The sequence below is a fragment of the Mastigoproctus giganteus genome, chromosome 1, assembly GCF_048544385.1.
Source record: "Mastigoproctus giganteus isolate SK-2022 chromosome 1, ASM4854438v1, whole genome shotgun sequence".
NCBI lineage: Eukaryota > Metazoa > Arthropoda > Arachnida > Uropygi > Thelyphonidae > Mastigoproctus > Mastigoproctus giganteus.
In genome coordinates this window covers 230,995,024-231,018,927 of record NC_143575.1, presented here as the reverse complement: position 1 = coordinate 231,018,927, position 23,904 = coordinate 230,995,024, and the positions used below count along the sequence as shown (strand labels likewise).

Below are 23,904 nucleotides of genomic sequence, written 5' to 3'. Positions count from 1 at the left end.
TGTGGCATGATTTTAACAAGTTTTCATCTGTTCTACTTCCTTGTGAAATCTTTTTGTTTTAATTCAGCAATATTTGAAGGACAGTCAGATAAACTCTTTTATTCAGATATCCCACTATTCCAATTGATCTCAAGTAAATATTAAAGAATTGCATGAAAAACCATTGCACAGTCTTAAGGTTAAGTATGGTGTGGAGTTAAAACATTCAGAATCACAGGACACATATATATATATAATGTGGTTATTACGTTTAGATGTATGTATTCTGTAAATTTGTATGAACACTAATACTTATATGAAAAACACCAATAATCGGTAACAATCTACAATTAAATGTATATATATATATATATGTATATATATGTATATGTATATATATATAGAGTTTACTAATCGGTTGGGCAACTATCTTAAATTCTGTGTTCTTAAAGATATTAAAAATTTCTTGTACTAATACTATACATATGGAACTTTAATAAAATGTTTCTTTTCAGACCTATTGTTCATTATACCAGCCTCTAGTTTATGTTTTGCTTGTTGTCTTATCTTCATAATGGTACCAAATGGTATAACCCCTATTTAGAAATCTTTGCACAAGTACCATATAAGTTCATCTAGTAATAACTCCTGAGTAGAGTTATATTTATATATGTTGTAAAACTGATTAAAAATAATACTTCGTTTATGTGTGAACGGATGATAGCTAGAACAATGTAAGAATTTGCGGGTATTTGTCGGTTTCCTATAAATCTTAATTAGTATATTCTCATTAATCTTAATTAGTAATATATATTACACCACCTAAGCAATTAGAGCTCCAATATACTAATCAAGATACAGAGAAATTAATTACTTCACAAGCAATAAGAATATGCAACAATAGTAAAAATAGATCTGAAGCACTTGAGACATTAAAAGACAAGCTCATTAAGAACAGAATTCCCGACAGATTTATCAAAAAGTACTTAAATAATGTAATACATAATGAAACAACAAAAGAAGTGGACTGTACAGAGTTATAACAAAACCAGCATCAAGACAGGACCATCATGTCACCATCAGCCATTTTCAATCCACTGCAGGATGAAGGCCTCACCAGCAACTTTCCAGTTCCTTCTGTTTTGTGCAATGGCCATCCATTTACTACCCACCACAAACTCATGAATTTCATCTGTCCATCTCCGTCGTTGTCTTCCAGGTTTTCTTCTAGCTCCTCTTGGGTACCATTCTGTTATTTTCTTAGTCCATCTGTCATCATGTCTTTGAGCTATGTGACCTGCCCAAGACCATTTTAGTTCTTTAGTTTTGATAAGAATGTCCTTTACTTGAGTTTGCTGCCTAATCCATGTGTTTCTTTTCTTATCTAACAGTCTGATTCCCAATGTAATTTGTTCCATTCTTCACTGTGTCATTCTCAGCTTCTCTTTCATTCTTTTGGTGAGTGCCCAAGTTTCACTTCCATAAGTTATGGTGGGGAGTATACATTGGTTCATTATTTTTACGTTTCAGACAAATTGGGATATTGCTCCTCAGTATGCGACTATATTTCCTGAATGTTATCTATCCAAAATTTATTCTTCTCTTGACTTCCAGCCATTTATCATTATTACAGCCAATGACTTGTCTCCAGATAAGTATATTACTCCATCTTTTCAATTACTGCTCCTTCAATGATTATATCCCTTTCTGTGGCATACTTGTTCATCATTACTTTTGTTTTAGCCATATTCATCTTTAGTCCAAAATCCTTACTAACTCTGCATAACTGACTAAGATTTTCCTGTAATTCTTTGGATCGTGGCTTATGACCACAATGTCATCTGCAAATCATAAATGGTTTCGGTACTTAGAAAGCTTCCTCAAGGGCAGCTGTAAACAACTTCGGAGATATTGTCTTCTTGTTGAACTCCTTTCTCAATTTTAAATTTCACAGTCTTTGTCTAGTCTAATAAAGGAGGTAGCGTTCTCATATATTTTCTTCAAAATCATAATATATGTTGTATCTATGCCTTGTCTTTCCAGTACCCGAAATATTGCCTTATGCTGTATGGAGTCAAATGCCTTTTCATAATCCACAAATGCCAGGCATAATGGTGTTTTATATTCATTTGCTTTCTCCATTAGCTGTGATAATACGTGGAGGTGATCCATAGTTGAGAATCCAGTCCTAAAGCCAGCTTGCTTTTTCGGTTGATTCTCATCAAGTATTCTTTCTAATCTGTTAGTAATGACCCTTGTGAACAACTTGTAAATGTGGGATAACAAGCTAATTGGTCTATAATTTCCAATTTCTGATTTATCTCCTTTCTTATGCAGCAAAACTATGATTGCATTATTCCACTCCTTAGGCATCACACCTTTTCTAATGCATTTTGTGAAGAGTCTTGCCAGTTTGTGTCATGTCTCTTACCCCCAATTTTAACAACTCTACAGTAACTTCATCTTCTCCCGGGGCTTTCTGATTCTTCATTTTCTTCAATGCATGTTCTACCTCATCAGGAAGGATATCAGGTATGTTGTATGTGTTACTAATTTACGATCCATCTTCCCCACTGTTGGCATCATTCCCTCGCTCCTTGTATAATTCTCTATAGTAGTCTTCTGCTATTTATAAGTACACCATCGGTATTCTTCAGTTTCAGTATCATTTGTCTTTCTGTATTACTGCTCATGGCTGCTGATTTAAGTCCTTTGTTTTCCCTTTATGTATATTTTGTAAATATATTATTTCAGCCTTCATGGGATAGTCTAAACCCTGTAGCATGTAAAGAGAACACTTCTGGGGAGGGCAGCTTTATGTTAGGCTAGTATTCTAGTTTTATTTTAGTTTAATTTAATGTAGTGAGACATAGGATATACGGGGTTATTCAAAATGAAGTCCAGAATTGTGTGTACAGGAATGCAATTCAAACCCGGGACTTCATTTTGAATAACCCTGTATATAGAATTAGTTATTAGAATTTTATTTTAGTTTATACTTTTTTACTTTTTCATATGTATATATTCAATGCATATAATATTAGTCTTTGATCTTCATTTTTTTTAAAATTATTTTCATGTATTCGTTTTTTATTATTTTTAAATTTTCGCATTTTGTTCATTTTTGCATGCAGTACTGCATGTTTCCTGGATTACATATGGTTAATCCTCCTAGTCCATAACAGTTCGCCACTTAAGCCCACAACAGAGGGCGACAATCTTGAAATTTAATGCAGCAAAGTAATTCAATCACTTTTTGGTTCAGTCGACAATGTATGGCACGGTAAGTCCTTGCTGGGGCTTGAATTTTTTTTTAACATATATCACCATTTCACATTTTTATTTAATAACTAAATTTTAATTAATACTGTAGATTTTTTTTTCGAATAATAATGTAAATTAACTTTTATTTTTATTTTTAACAAATTTCAAATTATAATTTATTTATTTATTTATTTTTTTTAAGTATAGGTAACATAACGTAGATGCCACAGTTGCCTGTACATTTAGCATTAGTAGAGGCATATGATGTAAGAAAGCAAGCTTATGCAGCATCAGCCAAAAAAAAAAAAAAAAAAAAAAAAAAAAAATGAATAAAATCATTTTGTTTTAATAATTTTTTGGCTGATGCTAATTTTCCTGAATGTTATCTATCCAAAACTTATTCTTCTCTTGACTTCCAGCCATTATTCAGACCTCACAAGAGCCCTCAATTTGGCATATTTTGCTGAAATAGTGTCGCATCCTGAAGAGATACCATATCACATATATCAGCCAGTTACCCACTAATCTAAATTTAAAATTATAGCAACATAAGTATAAGAGTATACAGTGATGTTAAATATAATTTTAATTGTAAGATTTTGGTGCATATAGATATACAGACAACCACTTCCTAATGCATATATCTACCATGTTCAGGGCTGTTACTAACACAAACAGGAAATTGTGCTCCCGGATAACCTGAGCACCAGCTTTATATTCTTTAATCATATACTGTTTGCTTTCCTACACCTAAAATTCTTCCACATGCTGGGCTATTAGTGTAATATGAGGGCAAGAATGTCTATTTCTATCTTAATTACCTTCCTAATTTGACCTCCTGTTAGCTAAACAGTCAGACAATGACTTTTAACTATAATGCACAATATTTACATAAAAATATATATGTACGAGGTGTGTCTGTCTAAAAAGTAATGAGACTGAACGCGTGACTCGGAAACTGGCATGATGTTCAGTGCAAGTTTCAACTCGATAGCTTTAACACATCTAACTTGACAGCGAGTTGTGTATGTGGGTAGTAGTGACACGTTGTGAAATGGAAAAACGAAATCTCAAGCAGCGTTGCACAATCAAATTTTGCATCAAACTTAACGAAAACGCAGCAGAAACAAAAAATTATAACGGGCTTATGGAGAGCATGCTCTCCATAAGCCCGTTATAATTTTATGCCAAAAATGCTTTATGCCATCTAAAAACCTGTGCCTCTATCGAGGGCACAAGTTTTTAGATGGCATAAAGCATTTTTGGATGGCCATGAGAGTGTGGAAGCTGAAAACCTTGTTCTGGAAGACCTTGCATGTCAAAAACGAACAAAAATATGACCAAAGTGAGGGCTCTTGTGAGGTCTGATCAAAGTTTGACAATCAGAATGATTGGTAGTGAGTTGAATTTGAATCGCCAAACCATTCATGACATTTTGACTGAGGAATTGGGCATGCGGAAAACTTGTACAAAGCTGGTTCCAAAAAACCTCACCAACGAACAAAAGGAAAACCGAAGGAATGTGTGCCTGGACCTTCTTGAACGCATCGAAAATGACAAATTTTTTCAAACATGTCATAACAGGTGATGAAGCGTGGATTTTCGAGTACGATCCCGAACCCAAACAACAAAGTTTGGAGTGGCACACGAGCAACTCACTGTGCCCGAAAAAGCAAGAATGAGAAAATAGAAAATCAAATCTATGCTAATTAGTTTTTTCAACAGTCAAGGTATTGTTCGTAAGGAATACGTGCCTCAAGGACAAACAGTTAATCAACAGAACTATCGTGAGGTCCTTGAACAGCTCAGGAAAAGGGTTAATCATGTCCGGCTGGAGATTGCAGACTCTTGGATGCTGCATCATGACAATGCTCCCCATCACGCTGCCATTTCCGTGACTGAATTTTTGACCAAAAAGGATATTCCAGTGGTTCCGCAGCCCCCATACTCACCTGATCTGAGTTTGCATGACTTCTTCCTTTTCCCCAATCTCAAATTCCACCTCAAAGGTTGTAATTTTGGAACTGTGGACAACATCCAAAAGGTTGTGACAGACCAGCTAAAGGCACTTTCAGTTGAAAACTTCCAGCACTGCTATCGGGAGTGGGAGCAATGTCTCCGGCGGTGTATGGCTTCCCAAGGGAACTATTTTGAAAGGGATAATGTTGATTTGTAGTTCAGTTGTTAATAAAAAAATTTATAGCACCAGTCTCATTACTTTTTAGACACACCTCGTATATAGGGTTATTCAAAATGAAGTCCGGGGTTTCAAACAATTCCTGTACTGTAACCCCGGACTTCATTTTGAATAACCCTATATATATATATATATATACACAGTATATACACTCTGAGTGATCACTGAATTATGACCACCTATCTAATACTTCGTAGGTCCTCCTACGAAGTATTAGATAGGGCTTCCTACGAAGTATTAGTAATACCTCCTTTTGCCCTCAGTACAGCAGCTATCCGACATGGCATTGATTCAACAAAATGAAGTGTTCGGGAGGTATGGCCAACCAAGCTTGTGTGTAATGCAGTCAGCAATGCAGCAGGTATGGAGGTGATTAGTATATCCAGATGCCTGATATACCTTTCCATGGTGTCCCACAAGTGCTCTGAGATTGATATCGGCAGAGTTCGGAGGCCAATCAATATGCTGGAAGTCAGAACTATGTTCCTCAAACCATTTCTGCCCAACAAGTGCCCAATGGCTCGGCACATTGTCATCTTGGAAGACACCATTGCCATTCGGGAAAAAGTGTAACATAGCGGGGTGTACACAGTCAGCAAGCAGTTGATGATAGCGTAGACTATTGGTATATTGTTCCACATGCACCAGGGGTCCAAGTTCCTGCCAGTGAAACATGCCCCACACTATACAACCACCTCCACCGGCCTACACTTTTGATACCATGCATGGTGGATCAAGAGCCTCATGTTGTTGATGCCAAATCCGTACACGACCATCCACGGTGTGGAGTAACGTGACTCATCCGACCAGCACACCTTCTTCCGGTCTTCTAACATCCAACTTGCATGCTGTTTGCACCAGGCGAGTCTTTTATGCCGATGAACCTTGGTTCGGAGAGGATGCCGTAGGGGTAGTCTGCTGGTATAGCCCACACGTGCGAGCGTGCAACATGTTGGTCATGCCAGATATTGTTCCGAGTTGGCCCATGTTGTATTGGGTAGTCAGCTCTTCAATAGTGCTGCGCCTGTTTGCCTGTACGAGTCGTCAGACCTGGCACTCAGCCGACCGGGCTAGCCGAGTGGGTAAAGTACCTGCCCGGCAACCCAAAGGTCGCGGGTTCGATTCCCGCCTCGGGCTTGGATCAAAGTACTGCAAAAACCTTGGGAGGTGCAATATGGCCACAGAAGCCAATGCGCCAACAACTACCAAATCAAAAAAAAAAAAAAAAAAACCTGGCACTCACCTCTAACATCAACCTTTCGCTGACCTTTGCAGTTTTACTGTTGGGTTGTTGTTTGACCATCTATCAAACTCTGATAAATCCTTCCTTTTACCAATCATGCTCCGAATTTTACTACCTACTGACCACCAACACCTTATCATGCTATGTAGGTTGACTAACTGCACACTCTCGTACCTTACGTGGTCAACGGGTCACGTTCAGTTTTCATAGGGGTGGTAATAATTCAGTGATCACTCAGGATATATATATATATAATTTTTTTCCCCTTTCCCTCGAGCGGGTAGCCGTTGAGTTATGCAATTAATTTTTTCCTGAAAATATATGAAAGATACAAGTTTTCCACTAAGTAAAACTTGTATCTTGGAAATTTTTTCACAGAAACCAGTGCAAAAATGAATGGCCAAATTACACTCTGGATTAGACTATCTGATTTTTTTTTTTTTTTTTTTTTTTCACAAATGTATTTTGGGTTATTAGCAGCAGATGCAACAGCCTGCTAATTACAGAGAACTGTGCTTTGAGGCACAGGAACAAATAGACATTACTTTTTAGTAAATGGAAGGGATTTCATTTGTAAAGAATCATCACTCCAAGTAACACTGTTGTTTGTAGCATCCTAACATCAACAGATGCATTTGAATGAGATTGATCCATATTGCATGAATAGAATTCAATTTCAGTATCAGATGACTTATTATAAAGAGCTGATTCAGTGTTATCAGCTTCAATGTACTGTCTGTCCCTGTTTATTTTCAATCTTGTTGTCCCAGGCTGTGGCTGCATTGTAACAACCCTTTAGGATAAAATTTTATAGGAAAATACTTTTTACATTAAACTTTATCAGTTGACACACATTAAGGATGATATTTTGTTTTTCACAAACTATTGAATTAAAATTCAGCAAGCATAATCTTAAAAATTTTATTTTGTTTTATTTTTGTATAAAATACTAAATTAGATAAAATAAGTTCAACATAAACAAAGAAAAAACTAAACCAGATAAAATAACTTCAACATAAGCAATAAACATGTGAAACTGTAAACCAAGTACACAGCTTTATAGCTCTCTCTCTAGACAGTGCGATTGATGCTAAGCAAAAACCCAGCCATAATGCAAATAGCTCATGGTTCAGTCAGTATGCCACTATCAAACAGTTGTTCATTTCATGTGCCTTTCCTTTATAAGATTCATTTATTGGCTGCAGCTGAATGGATGCAAATGTGCATCAGGGGACAAAAATTGTCATTCGTTTTGATGCAAGTTTGCATTCCAGCAGCAAATGTGTTAAACCCTTCACAGTTTTTGATACTTAAATATGATTTCATGTGCTGTTTACAAAAATTCACAAAAAATTGTTTACAGAAATGTTGTTTTTTGTAATGTCAATTACAGTACATTTTGTGAACTGAATTTACAAATATAATAGTGCTGGAACTGTCCTTGCAGAGGTAATGTTTAATTTTGTGAGTGCCACATGAAAAATTTGTATTCGTTGATGTATTTTTTTACTGTATCTCTAGTTGAAATGAGATAGAAGAGAAATTGCAAATTACATTAATTAGTGTTAGATAAATCCGTTGTTTATAAACAGTTACTGAATATACAATAGGAGAGAATACAGTAGCTGCTTCCCTCTTAGAGGTACAGTAAATGTTTACTTTTGCCACATGTGAAATTGATGGTCCTTGAACATATTTTTAAGTCAGCCTTATGGGACTTGATCATAACCATGATATAAAGAAGCACAATAGGTTATACTTTACTATATTTTCATCTTTGCTACAGTCACCCCCAGGTTTTGGCCATTTTCTTATATAACATTATTTAACTGTACTTTTCATATAATTCATCTTGCAATTAGGTAATACTGATTCTTTAATTATATCTACATCTTGCTGCCATTGCTGTTTCGATCATTTAAACTACTGAAGAATGGACCAAATTTTTCTGAAAAACATTCATTTTTCCAATCCTGATATACCATTTTCAGTGGGACTAGGGTTGTGTAATTCAAAATAATTGTTATCCTCTGACTGTAAGCATTAGTTTCTGGTTAAAAGTTCCTTGAAGACATCTCTTTTTATATTCAATTTGAAAACAGACCCTTTTTTTCATAAAAAAATTTCCTCGATTAATTCTCATAAATAAATAAATTAATTCTCATTTAATTTTCATAAATAAATAAATTAATTCTCGTTTAATTATCAGAAATAAACTCATCCAGCCAATGCATCAGTATTATTCTCTATGATATATTGTTGTAATATAACATCATTTGTATAAAAAATATGCCATAAGTCGATGTATCCTCAAGTGTTCTTACAAATTTATTCTTAAAAAATTCTAAATGTTATTGTCAATTATGAGTTGATTTACAAATTTACTCTCTCTCTCTCTCTCTCTCTCTCTCTCTCTCTCTCTCTCTCTCTCTCTCTCTCTCGTATTAGTTTATTCATTCCTTATTTGTGCTGTATCATTTGACAGGCACTGCTAAGGCTCAAACCAATTCCAAAACAGCTGCAGAAATTCTTGTCTCTTCCCAGTCCTTCTCCATCTTCCAGTGTAGTGTAAGTTTCAAATATTCGCTAAAGTGTTTCATTTTTATTATCATTAATGTATATTTAATTTTACAATTAGTGAAAATTTTATTTGTAACGCCCACATATTCTGTAGGATATTTATTTGCTTCAAGATTTCAAGAGCTTTGAAAGGTTCCTTGGAAACTGGGAGATAATGGTAATGAAAATAGTCATCCAGGTGTATTCAGTACATATTCGGCATTGTAGCCTGGATAACAACCCTCGGTTCCTGGTTCATGGGAAGGAAAAACGTCCATAAGTCAGTCTTATAGAAACCCTTTCATCCCTTTCCCTCAAATGGTCTGTTGAATTGTGATCCAACAGTATTGTGAACCAGAGAAATAGTACCATGCCACTTATGTACCACCATGCTACTTATGCCAAATATACACACAGACCTTAAGTTCTGTGTGTAGATTCGGTTGGTGACTGTACAAATTCTTAAAGGCCCCTTCATTTGGGGCTGTAGTTAGACAGTTTAAGGTGGAGGAAGTAGGTTTCACCCACTGTTAGTATTTTGAGTTTTTCAGCCTTGCACAATATGTAAATTGGCCCATGAATATACATGTTATAGAGACAAAATGCACATGGCTTGAATACTACCACAAGAATTGGCATAGGGGAAATGTACTAGCCTATTAATGTGACATTTAGTAGAAAGGTTCCTAAAAATACTCTAAATAAGTCCTGAAATTTTTGAAAATGACTGGAGCTATTATTTCAAATTTATAGCAAATTTCTGTAAGGAAAAATAGGGGAGTGGAGCTATGGAATCAGTATTAGGCCTAATACCTTTCCAGGAAACCTTCCCAACATATGCTTAAAATTTGGTGTCACTTCAACTTTTCCTTCTTGAATAATGCTAATCATTAAAATACTTTTAATGGGCAATCTGAATTGAGTCCAAAACCTTTCCAGGGACTAACAGAACATGTGCTGAAAATTTGATTTTTTTTATGAGAAAGCACCAACTTTAAGTTCCAGCATTTCTCACGAAGATTTTTCCTTTATGAGAAATGCTGGAACACCTGTATCATACTTTCATTTGTTTATTATAAATAATTTGAGATATTGGGGATGCAGTTAATTGAATACAGATAGAAAGAGTAGCCTCCCCATGAGTTTTTCAAACGTGCACAATATGCAAATTAATAAATGTATATTTGTATAGACATAATACACTGCTATAATATAGACTAATAACTTGAGGTATGTTAGTATTAAATTGGTCAAATGATTCAAGGAAACGAACTTTTTCTATATATGTCAAAAAAAAAAAAAAGTTTGATTTTACTTTGAACCTTACAAAACTTTCTGCCTTAACTGCCTTGGATCTATAGTGCTCTGTGTGAAAGTAAACTTCTTTACAAGATCCAGCCTTTAGTTTTTTTCTTAAGATTTTATATTTGTACCACTTCTTTCTTGTCTCTCCTGCTAATGAAAATATACTTGCCTCATTTATTTTACTCATCCCTTTCAGGCCCCTTGTACACCTTATTCAGCCCCCCTCCCCCAAAGTCAAATTGCTTTGCAGCTTGCACATTCTAAAACTATTTCTCCTGAGGGCAATTGTTAGTGTATCTTACCAATCTGGCTGCCTTCTTTGAACTTTTTTGAAGTTCTGTGCCATCTTTTTAGGTGCATCCTCCAATTACATTGCCTTTTATGGAGGGATAATGATATTCTGCTCCCTACTTGCAAAAGTCTGACAAATCATTCATGAGATATCATTTGCTTCCTGGTAGGCTTTTAAATCTTTTTTTGACTTGATATCCAATTATTAGAGTGAAATTATTGTCAAAAGTCAAATCAGAATTAAAAAACAAACTACTTTTTTTGATGCAGTAATATCCTCTACATATAATTATGCATCACTGGATTCAGTTTTGTCAGCCACTGGATCTGTATTCTAGAGAATTTCTTTAATTCAAACTGGATCACTGTGTCGTAACAGGTGCAATTTTGTCAATTACTGTTAGGGTAATTGCATTTTCATCAAATGACTTTTAAAAGGACCATCAAAATATGGTATGTTGTGAAAAAAAAAAAAAAGTTATGATCGTTCTTTATTGAACAGCTCCCGTAGTTTATAACAGATGGCAGAACCAAAAGAGCTATGGGAAATGGACAAGATTGCACCTGTTATTTCTGCCATTCTTCGAAAATTTCGAAGCCATTTTTTGACGTGCATTTGAGAATTTTTTTCAATGTCTTTACAAGCATTTGAGAATTTCCTCCAATGTCTTTACAACTTCTGTTGGCTGGAAATTTTTTCCTTGCAGCTCCTTATTTAAATTTGGAAATTTAAAAAAAGTGCAAGATCAAGGCTGTATGATGGATGAGGAACACATTTGCCCTTAACACTGGCTAAGTACTCAATGACAGTATGAGCAATGTGAGGTTTTGTATTGTTGTGATGTAACATCCACCCACCTGCATGAAGTTGTCATTTGCAATGAATGTGATCTGCTAAGTGTGCAGTATGGTTCTACAGTAAGGTCCCATAACAGTCGTATGAAATAACACAACATGCTGGTAAACCGTTCCTTGAATGTCAAAAAAAGAGATAACCATAACCTTTCCTGAAGAAGCCACAACCTTTGTTTTTTTAGTTGTTAGCGATGATGTAGACATCCAAACAGGGCTTTGTTGCTTATGCTCTGGATCAGAATGATGAAACCATGTCTCATTTGCCATTATCACATTGTGCAGAACCTCACCATCTTCAGTAACCATCTGTTGCAGGCTCCTGACAAACAAACCTCCATGCACTTGCTATTGCTCAGTTGTGAGTAGTCTTGGAACCCAGAGTGCACAAACATGTATCATATGCAAATGGTCATGGAGAATACACTGTTATATGACGATCTTCTTTCATGATTACAGAAATATTATTTATTGTTTCTGTGATGACAGCAGTTGTTTGAGCTCCAGAACCACAAATTTTTGTGATTGCATTGCATCCATCTTCTAAATCACCTGTGACCTGTGCTATATGGAAGCATATATTCACTATAAGTCTCTTCTGACATTTTATATTCTTCAGCTGATGTTTTCTTGAGACAGAAACAAAATTTGTTTCTGTCTCAAACGTCCATTGTTACTTAGGCAAAATTGAACAGGCATAAACTTGACCAACTGCCAAGGTCACTGTGTGCACAAGTCAACTGTGCAGTTGCTATGCGATTCAGCTTAGTTTGGTCTTAAATTCTGCAGCTCAGCTAGAAATAGCAAGCCGTGTAGTTTGTGAAAAATTATGATCATTCTTTATTGAACAGCCCTCATGTGTCTACGATTGCTTGGAAACACAGATAAGAGATGGCAGCACCTACTAGAAAATTTCAAGATAGTTCGTACATAAACAGGCACATTTTAACAACCTTTTGAAATGACCTTGTAAATGAAAATGAAATTTGTATTCAAGACACTGATTTTTCCATAATATTGATTTCTCATGCACAACACCACAATGATTTAATTCCCACTCACTCTTGGAGTGGCAACATCATCAAAACAGTTATATAGATGGGGAGGCACTTTTTAAAATATGAAGTCAGGTATAGTAAAATGATGAATGTTTTGCTATTATTAATGTAGTTATATATGAGTTGTATAACTGACATCAGTAGATATAAATTTAATAGTGGCTGATTCATTTTTTAATAATATATTATTGTTTTGATTTAGAATACCACTATATTTAAATTCTAAAGTATCCACTGGGTTTCATAATGACATACTACATAGTTATACTGAATGTTCTGTAATAATTTGATGTTATTTCATTTTTGCCTCTGGTTAAAAGCTAATGAAAACTGAATGTGTTTGTTTGAGTGTAATATGCACATAACTGCAGCTATTAGCAAACCATAGGTTGGTATAATTTTTGTTAAGCAAAAGAAAAGTATATTTTAGTGATTCCAATTTATAAATAGTTGTAAATAATACTGAAAGTTATCTACCTGTAAATAATTGTAAATAATATTAAAAAATACCTACTTATGTTCTATATAAAGTTGAAGTATCTAACCTATTATTAATTTTTATAATATTTGCAATTATTCTGTAACTTCATTCAAAACCATGCCCTCTTTAGCACAGCTAAAGAGGGCATGGTTTTGAATGAAGTTGCGAAAATAATGTCCCCCCCCCCTTCTTCCTTCCTTTTCTCTCTATCTCTCTCGGTGAGTAAAAAAGAGATAGCAGTGACTATATAGGATTTGATATCTTGGTTTTAAGTCAAAGAGGAGATACTGCAATTTTATTGATACAAATAAATAAGCATTAACAGAGTGCACGCACATTCCCTCATGGGTAGTACAGTAGGTAAATTGCCATCCTCCCCACACCGGGTGAAAAAGACCAGAGTTTGAGTCCTGTCGACACGAGCAATTTTTATGGGTCTTTTTCACAATGTGGCTGAGTTTCTCAGGCTAGGGCAGCATGGTTTTTTTCCCAGCAACTTGGGTTTTTTGTCCAGCAAACAGAAAATTGATTGCAGAACACACAAATTACAGAAGTATACACCGGGCAATATGGCCTAAGTTGCTAATGCTCCTAAAAAACCCTACTATAACAACAATAATAGCAAACAACACGTGCACACCCCTTGTTTTGTGAATACATGCTATATGCAGAAGTTGTTAGATCTTTGGCAGAATATCTGAAAAATGGTTAAAAGAGGACATGTCAGCTATCCATATAACTTTTAGCTTTATGCCTGACTTTACCATAAAATTTGTAATATCTTACATAATAATGTATTGTGAAGCTGCCTATTGAATGTTACCTGCATATGTTATTTATTATGTTATTTTATTTGTTATATAATGTGTATGTATATATACAGGGTGTCTCAAAAATATTGGTACAAACGTTTAGGGGAGGTAGGTAACATCTAAAGGAATGTGAATTGCAAAGGAACCCATAACCGGAAACGTCACCGTAAGTCGGTACATGGCGCTGTTCATCAGTTCGCGAGAGGGAAAATTTCTGGTTTACTCATTCAAGCAGTAGTTGCCGCACGAAGAGTATGCATCGATATACAAACTGTGAGCTGGCAGACATACATCTAGTGTATGGATTAGCAGAGGGCCCACACGGTGTGTGCCCCTATGCGGCACAACATCGCTTCGCAATAAATGTGTGGGCAGGTATGGTCGGTGACTGCTTAGTCGGCCCATACTTGTTACCATCCCGCATGGACTCCACTAAATATCGGATCTTTCTTGAACAGTTCTGCCAGGGTTACTTGACGATGTGCCAGCAAATGTGAGACGCAACATTTGGTTTCAACATGACAGGGCACCTGCCCATTATGGAAGGTGTGTTCGTGACCATTTGAACAGGCGTTTTGGGCGTTGATGGATTGGCCGTGGTGGACCTGTTGCCTGGCCCCCACGCTCACCTGATTTATCGAGCCTTGATTTCTTTCTGTGGGGGGCCCTCAAATCTATCGTGTATGAATCACCTGTGGAGACGGAAATGGATCTTGTGGCGAGACTCGTCTGCGCTGCTGCTACTGTCAAAGAAACTCCAGGTGTGTTCGACTGTGTCCGCCAATCCATACTGCATCGGTGTCACACATGCATCGCATCTCATGGTGGAACCTTCGAGCATCTGTTGCAACATCATGAAATGCATCCATCTCGTACTCCATTGTTAATATTATGTCAAATAAATGTTTGCCACTAATTACTGTCTTGTGTCGTTTCTGCTTCTTGTGCCTCTGCTACTATTTTCCCGTGACATTTCCGGTTATGGGTTCCTATATGCGATTCACATTCCTTTAGATGTTACCTACCTCCCCTAAACATTTGTACCAATATTTTTGAGACAATTGAAATATATATATGTTTCAAGAATGCATATATATTACCATAAATGAAAGAGTTTGAGGTCACAGTATGTTAACATTCTTAATAACTTTTTCAGGAATAATCATATTTTCTTATAGGTCATTAGACATATCAGAAGCAGAAAAGGATGCATGGACACAGACTAGATCTGTGCATCAGCCAGTATTAACATTCACATCTGATTCTTATATGGAATCTGTAGGAAAAGGTAAGTCTAAATTGAGTGACCATAAAGTTATTAGCAGGTTAGAAAGATGTGATACTGTGAACAGATTTAATGAAGCCATAATGGGAATTGGGATGATTACCCATATTTTTAGTTGGTGACTTGAATATACTGAATAGTGTGCTATTCAGTATATTCAAGTATATTATTCAGTATATAATGAATAGTGTGAATAGTTGTTGGTTGCCAGAGATGATTTCTATTGTTTATGCTAAATTAAGGAATATACACTTATTGCTAAAAAAAATGTAGTAAGTATGCATTCTTTAATTAATAATTAGTTCTGTTTGCTGGATGTCATTTATGAAATTTATTAAGACAGTTTATGCAAATATTATTTGACATGTATAATGTCTTTATTTTGCACTTACGAAAAACAGAAATATAAAATTAAAACATAACTATGCAAATGTTTTTGCCAAAAAAAAAAAAAAAATGCATATAGATAATCTATGTTGAAATATTAATATTTTTTATTTTAAAGTTTCCTTCTTAATCAAGTGATTGTTTACAAGTACAAGTGATTATTATTTTTAAGAACTGTGATGATTTTTCCAGTGTATTTCAAATGAGTATGAATTAGATAAAATCTACACCAACAAAATAAAATATGATATACACTGGTTTCCAAAACTTAGGAAACAGTCATAGAACCAAGCATATTATGGAGAATCATGAAAGTATTTGTGCAGATGGATGATCTTTAGTGAATAATATAGATTGATAAAATGATGATGAACGCATATGCATTTGAATTCATTATCATGTAGAATACATACTGGCCAAGAGAAGTTGTGGATGAACCATACCAACCAAAAATTGCAACAATTGATGCTCTTGAGAAAAATGTTTCTCAAGAGCATCACTGCTGTAATACCTCATCACACAGTATCCATCACTGTTTGGATGATCCTGGGAAAAATGTTACTTGAGAGCATCCAAAGAACAAGAAAAAAAATGATAGCTCAGTGTACATCAATGTGTCCTTGAAAATTCCAATGTTTTCATCATAATACATATGTTTTTGATTCTGTTTTTCCCTCATGCTGATGAAATCATCAGGATGTAAATGTTCAGAGATTCTTTGGCACATAAATTACTTTGGTCATCATGCACTGGTATATATAGTGTTGGATGTGATCTTGATTGTGCATTATGTTGTTGCATTGTAATAATGGTAGTGGAATGGATATTAAAATTTTTTTGTTACCTTTGTAATTAATTATTTATTCTTTATAATACATTGCTTTTACATTGGCCATGTTTCTTTTCACTTCCTCAGTGAGAAACAGCTCTATTGGGAGTGAAAATGGGGGGACACTGCCCTTCCAAATTTTAACCAATGGGCCAAGGGGACCATTTTATTTCCATGCATTGAAGTTAGTCATAATCATAAAAGTTAATCATATAAAGAAATTGGCAAAGAGGTAGGCAGCTGATGACGTGAGCTACTGACACTGTTGATGTATTCTTTTTTGAATTACAAGACAAAACATTTCAAAACATATTTCTTCTTTATCAGATGCTGAAATGTAAAAAATAAAAATAAGTAAATGTATTTTTATATTTAGTACAGCCTCTGCAACCAGAAAATTTTTTGTGCAGCATGTGGATTCAAATTGGCAGTGTACATACCATAGGTCACATGCTACCAGAGGGCCACACCTAGTAGAGCTCTGTATACTCCTGGATATGCATTGTTTGGCCAGAAGTAGAGATCCCTGAATAATATATATATATATATATATATAAATTCTCAATAAGCTGCAGACACAATACAGTACATATGACAAAGCAGAATAATTAGTGTAAGCAGCTTTCACATAAAGAACTGTTGAATTTCAATAGAGGCTAAATTATTAGATTCGGGGTAAGAGAAAGGAATAAGAAAAAGATTAAAATGTTTCTTTTCACTTTCTCACTTGAAGTACTTATGATTTCCCTTTTTACAGTAAACAGAGCAGTATTTAAGTTTAAAAATACACAGAAAGTGCTTCAGTGATAGCCAGTGACTACAGAGTTCTCTCTCTCTTTCTTTCTCAAGGTGTTGAGCATTAACCGGTCAGGCAGTATCTGCATAGCATAGGTAGTGCATTGAAAATCCTTATTAATGTGTCACCTCAACTTTTGTTGATTTTTTGAACTTTTTTTTTTTTTTTTGCAGCTGTTAGCAATCATTTCAAATTCATAAAGGAGATTCTATGAACAGTCATGCATGGCCATCTATATATTCACAATATTTATGAATCTTGAAGTATGCAGATCATAAATTTTGATGTCAGCACAGGTATTTTATGAATATTTGATTAATTTTCCCCCTTTGCAGTAATATTATGAGTGCTGAAAATGAAAATCTTCTGTTCATAATTGCAATAGCTGTTTATAGAAAAAAAAAGGTTCTATAATTTTATTATTTTACTGATTATTTTTTTACTGATTCCCTCCCCTTTCCCATCCAAATACAGATTAGAGAAAAACTTTCAAAATTTTGTTTTTATAAACATAAATGACAAATGGAAATTACTGTAAAACCCTGATAAGAAGTTTTCCAAGGGACTGGAGGTTTAGAACCTTTTTATGCAGGAAAACTTCTTAGAAGGAAAATGATCTAAGGGTATGAAATATTAACTACACAAATGAAAATGAAAAGATACATGTACATAAGTTAAAGATGATTTTTAAGTACTATTTCAGAATTTATAAATATTTTACTCTAGATATGGGAAACATTTTTAAACTGAGGATTTCTAATTGCTTAACATTCTGTTCATTATACTCATTACCAAGTTGGAAGGATGAGCTCCTTTGGAGTTTCAACATACCTTAAAAGGTCACAATTACAATAAGACAGAGAACAATCCACTAAGTAATTCAGAACTTAAAGGCAAATGCTTCACTGTGCTTCATGTGGTCGAAGCTATTCAGTTATAGATGTCGATGAAAACAATTGCAATATGTAACTTCCATTATATCCAAATTTTTATACTAAAAAGGTTTTAAGGCTGAAAGTATCAGACTATGGAAAATTGACTAATTGAACAAGTTAGTGCGTAGCATAATTTTAGTTCGTAATAAATCATCAAAGTAGGTGGCATCATTTTTGTGATATCTCATATTGTGAATGCCTTCACAATGAGTTGCCCTGAACTACCTAGAATAAGCAACGCTTCAACACTGGATTCTCAAATAGACAGCATTTTCGCCAGTGGATTCTTGGTGGATACCACCATCACTCCTGGGTGGGGGTATCCACTGAGAATAAGTAACATTAGTCTTCTCAGTGGTGAAGTGTTACTTATTAGAGGTAGTGCAATATTAAGGTAACTTGTTGTAAAGGCATTCATAATATGAGAATTAATATATTTTAATATTAAAAATAAAGAATTTCTATATTTAAAAATGTATTAAGTGGGAAAATGTCATTATGATAATACACTATGTATTCTTTATCATGAACTTTTTATGTGGGAAAACTTTTTACCTGGGAAACTTCTTACGTGGGAAAATAATACATTACAGTATATAGAGATGAAACTGGGAAACCTAAGAGATAAAACTTAAGAAACCAAACAGGCAAACTTTTATGCGGGAATTTCTTATCTGGATTCTACTATAGTACTTTTTTGCTGGTGTTTATAATGCAGTTCAGTACTGCTTTCATAATTATAATGTGGTAGTGTAGCTAAAACTTTTGGTAATTCTTAATGCTTGTACAGTTGCAAAACAAACAGAGTGCTTTTAATTTCCTGTATACAAGAACATGAAAAGACTTCAAAAATTAATAAAAGTTCTCAAGCATGAACCTTGAGTATAGATGTTTTCTAACAATTGCATGCTCTACACTTGCATCATATCTTCCATAATCGTAATATATAGTAATAACTAATTCTTTGAAGAATTACAATACACCAAATGAGATCTGTGCCAATTCTTTTATCACATACATCACATCGATATTACACATTCTTTCATATCTTTAAATGGATGACAAAATTTTGGCCAGTGAGTTGATGAAATTTGAATCAGAAAAAAAGACTGGGATGTTTACAGATTATCAAGACACACTGGAATATATAAACTGGTTTTTAATCAAGTTAATGGGGGAGCAAGAAAGTTTAATGCAAATTATGAAAAGATTTTGGCAAAGAGGTCCAAGAGATAGTAAAAATTCACTGCATATATAAAGACTAAAACAAGAGGAATGATTTGTATTGGCCCCTTAAAGGTCTTGTCAGTGGCACAGTGGTTATGCCTTCCACACTGTGAAAAGGACTGAGTTTTAAATCCCATTAAGACAAGAAGAATTTTGAGTGAGGTTTGCACGATCCCTTCCCCCCCACATACCAACCCAGAAATTGATTTTTTTTTCATTAGACAATATGGTGATATCTCATAGCTTTAGTTGCTTTGGCACAATAACAAAACAACAGCATCATACTACGGAGAGCAGCAAGATCAGTATTGATAATCTCAAGCAGTGACTGATGAGTTGAATAGATCCTTTGCATTAATATTCATAAAATAACATATTTTAAAGGGAAGACTTAGTTCAGCTAATAATTATTTTCATTAATTGAATTAGTGAGGAGTAAAAGTCCTGGATGAAAAATTAACCTGTAACTGTATGCATCAATGATTTTCTTTTCCTCGTGCTTACACTTGCTTAATGGGGTAAAAAAGTTACCCCATTTATGTAACATTAAAAATTGCAAGGATTAATTTAAAATTGTTTCTTGTTCACTTTTTGATATATTCGATCTTTTCTGAACGCAGCTGGAAAATTTTTTTTTATATTAAAAACAAATATTTTATTATTTTTTTGAAAATAAAACACCTCTGCAGCTTAAACATATTTTTTATCCTCTCTTATTTGAATATTATCTCCATTATTATTTTTGACTGACAAGTGAATATCCTCAAAAAATCTCCATGCTTCAACAATTGGACACGAGCCCAACTGTTCTGTGACACAAAGCCAGAGTGTAATGATTGGATACACTGCCATAAAGTGTTAAGAGTGTGTGCACTTCAGTGATTGCATGTGAGCAGTGTGCACTACTTTTAAATTTGTTTATTAGTACATGCATATAATTATCAAGACTAGACTGCATTTTTACTTTTTGCATGATAACTAACCAATTATTGACATCAGTGGTAAAATCAAAGAAAATACTTTCACTGAGATATTGAATCTATGTTTAAGGATGCAGTTCAGAATCATCTTGTTAGCCATGATATTATTTGAGAGTTACTTTTTTTTTTTTTTTTAAGGATGATCTTGTCTAACCAGTATAGTAAGATTATAGTACTGGTTATTTATCTATGCATTGATTTTTTTATAGTAGCACACCATTATTGTTTGAAAAAAAATTTAAAAAAAAATCCTTTTTTTTTTAATCTCAAATTTGTAAACAATTAGTTTGAGACACTAAAATATTTGTTTATTTTTATGCATCAAACACTTTTTGATTTATAAATAGCATTTTTGTGGGATAAACATCACTGCATCAGTCATGGTGAATAACAGTGGTGGTGACATAACTGGCGATGCTTATTTTTGAATCATTGTAACATTTGTTCATGAATTGGGTATTTGATTTGTATTTTAATTAAACTTATTTTCATTGGTATTTTTGATTCATGCAGCTATTCCTGTTTACTTTCACCAGGATATTATGTAGAGTTAATTTACTGATTTCACACCCAAACATCTTTAAAATGAAGATATTGTCTAATTTCTTTATAGGTACGTTATCTGACATAGTTGTGAAAGGTGTTCTTATGGGATTCTACTCATCAGATGATGATGATGATGATAGTATTGATCAGTGAGACATTAGTAATAAATCTCTTAGCTGTTGATGCAAGAATTAAATGTTACGGTTTTTTTTTTTTTTTCTAAACTTAAAAAAAAAAATAGGGACCAGCATAATTCATTATGGCAGCTGTATTGGTTTGTTTTATGAAGACAGTAAGCAGAACTCATAGAAAAAGATTCTTTTATTTAAAGTCATATTAATAAAAAAAAGTGCCATTAATTAGCCAATTATGTTTTGCGACAAATTGCCAAATGTCTATAAAATATTCTATAGTAACACAGAAAAACCAGAAACATTATGGCTGTTAAATTTTATAAAATGCAATTTTAAATAAAAATAACACTCTCAAAAAATTTACCCATTAAAGTGCATAACTAAAAGTCAAGATATCACAGAAATAAGGAGTAAATTTTATTTGCAATAATGTATTCTTATGGAAATCAAGATGGTAATCGTTCAACTTCAAAAGCAAAAATGAAACTTCGTCTCTCAAAGAAGTATAATAGAACAGTCATTGCTTCAGAGCTTGTTTTGGTTAAGATTCATTGAAATCTTATAATTTTCTTTCTTGAGGCATTCTTACAGATGAGAATATTCAAAACCTCTTCCTAAAAAGTTTACCCTTTTCAAAATTTAGGAATATTGAGATTGTAGAAACAAAACAGCCATTCAACCATATAAAATACATCAGTTATATCTAACATATATATAACATTTGGATAACTGTTTTAATTTTGTTATATTTTCATTGGTCATATACAAAATTTCATCTAATGATCATAATTATTCTCTCACTCTCTGTAATTGTTGAACACCAGTTTATGTTGCACAATTAAGATTTGACACTCTTTGCAAAAGTTTATTTCTTTTTGGTTGTATCTCCCTTGGTAACTCGCTCACTTGCATAATGAGAGACTAATATTTTTGTGATTACTATTAGTGTCATCACTATAAATAAAGTTGTTCTGTGAAACCCCCTCCCCTTATTTCTGTGACATTTTGTATTAATGTATACTGGTTAAGTTTATAAAAACGAATCTTTTTATGCAGTAGTAACCATTATTTAAATAATGGTTACTATTAAAACTGTTAGTTTGCTAGTTATTACATTTATTAGTGTTACTTGTAATCTAAATGTATAAAATTTTGTTATTGAATTAATTTTTACTTGCTAGTTGCTCCTGTTATGTGATGGAAATGAAATTGCATGTTAAATGGAAGAAGAACCAATCCATTTGTTACTAATATTTTTACACAATTTTCTGGTTTATTAATGTATGCTTGAGGTGTTGCTATATATATATTATTTAATTTTTTTTTTTTTTTTAACAAAGAACTTAATTTGTCACACACTTCCAGTCAATCTCTCACTGAATGGTCACAGTAGAAATAACCAAAAAGTGCCTTCTTTACCAGATGAATTAAGTCTGGTGGGGAAAGCTCAGATGTAGAGAAGAATAAACCAACGGTTTTTCTTTTTTAGTGAAAGTACCATAATTATTCTTGCTCTATTGGTATGGAAAAATGGATGAACAGGCTCATTAGAAATCATGAGGTTTTTTTTTTTTATTTTTGATTTATTTGAGGTTTCTTTGTTTTTGACTTATTTGATGTCTTGTTGAGGCCAGATATTCTGGATTTAAGTATCTGTTACAATCTGTTGGTCCTAACCATTGATCATTTCTTTATTGCTTATATCCTTTCTTGACCTTCAGAATCCATATTTGTGTTTTGTGTCTAGTAGCAAAAGATTAATCGATGTGTTGTAATTAACTTTTGTAATTGAATATTGTTTTTATTTTTAAGAGATGACAGTGTACTTTTTTATTTTTCAAGGTTATACAATTTTTTTTCAAATAGAAGGCTAATTTATTAGTTGCCTGAATAGAAGAAATGTGTCATGGATATTCACTTTTCTTACTTAATATTAAAACTACATTATAGTAATACACTGAAAGAAAACTCCATTCCCCTTGCACTTGGCACACTTAGAGTAGAACAGACACAAATGAGCAAAACTAAGGATAGTATATTCAAGTAGTTGTATCTAGTGCAAAATAACTTTTGAGATAATATAGTTACATAAAATCTGGTAGTTAATGTATCAAGTTTTGTACAGGGTAATTTTTATTTGGCAGCAATTTGACAATAAATAATTTTTTAAAAAATGTATCCCTCACTCCAGGTATATTATTTATAATTTAGGTCAGTTTTGCAGATCAAAATAATAGTTCATTTGAAGTTTCTTTTCATGATTAGGTTGTGATATCAAATATAGCATGACATTAGAAAATGATCTTGTTGAAAATATGTTAATGTTTTAGTTAATTCTGTGGCAGCATTTGTCCAGTTTAACCCCCCCACACACACACACCTTTCCCCCAAAAGCTCAATTTAGTTCACTCAGTGGTTAGTGAGTTATGCCTTCTATGAGAGCTACCAGTCAGTGGCATTGGATTTTATATTATAGAATGTATTAAGACCACAGCATCATTCCCACATAATGATGCATTAGAATTCACTGTGGAAAAGCAGTCCTGCTTTTACTTAAAACATAAAAATTTAACATGAAGATAAACCATCTGATGCTGTGATAGAAGCAGTATATGTTAAATTTTCTCTTTTGTATTATCACTTTTTGAGTAATTTTAATGGAAATATCTCATATTGTGAATTTACTGATGTAATCATGTATTTTGCACCTTTTACGGAAATGGTAATTTTATTTTAAAGCAATT

At 33.7% G+C, this 23,904-nt stretch overlaps 1 protein-coding gene across 1 annotated transcript in view; it reads left to right on the top strand.

Annotated features, from left to right (window-relative positions):
- LOC150091592 (sorting nexin-24-like) overlaps positions 1 to 21,179 on the top strand; it is a 48,989-nt gene extending 27,810 nt beyond the window's left edge. Inside the window, exons 5-7 of the mRNA XM_090369059.1 lie at positions 9,169 to 9,251; positions 15,220 to 15,329; positions 21,094 to 21,179. Of these exons, the coding sequence (XP_090225185.1) occupies positions 9,169 to 9,251; positions 15,220 to 15,329; positions 21,094 to 21,179 (279 nt within the window). The remainder of the gene's footprint in view (positions 1 to 9,168; positions 9,252 to 15,219; positions 15,330 to 21,093) is intronic.
- Positions 21,180 to 23,904: the final 2,725 nt, after the last annotated feature.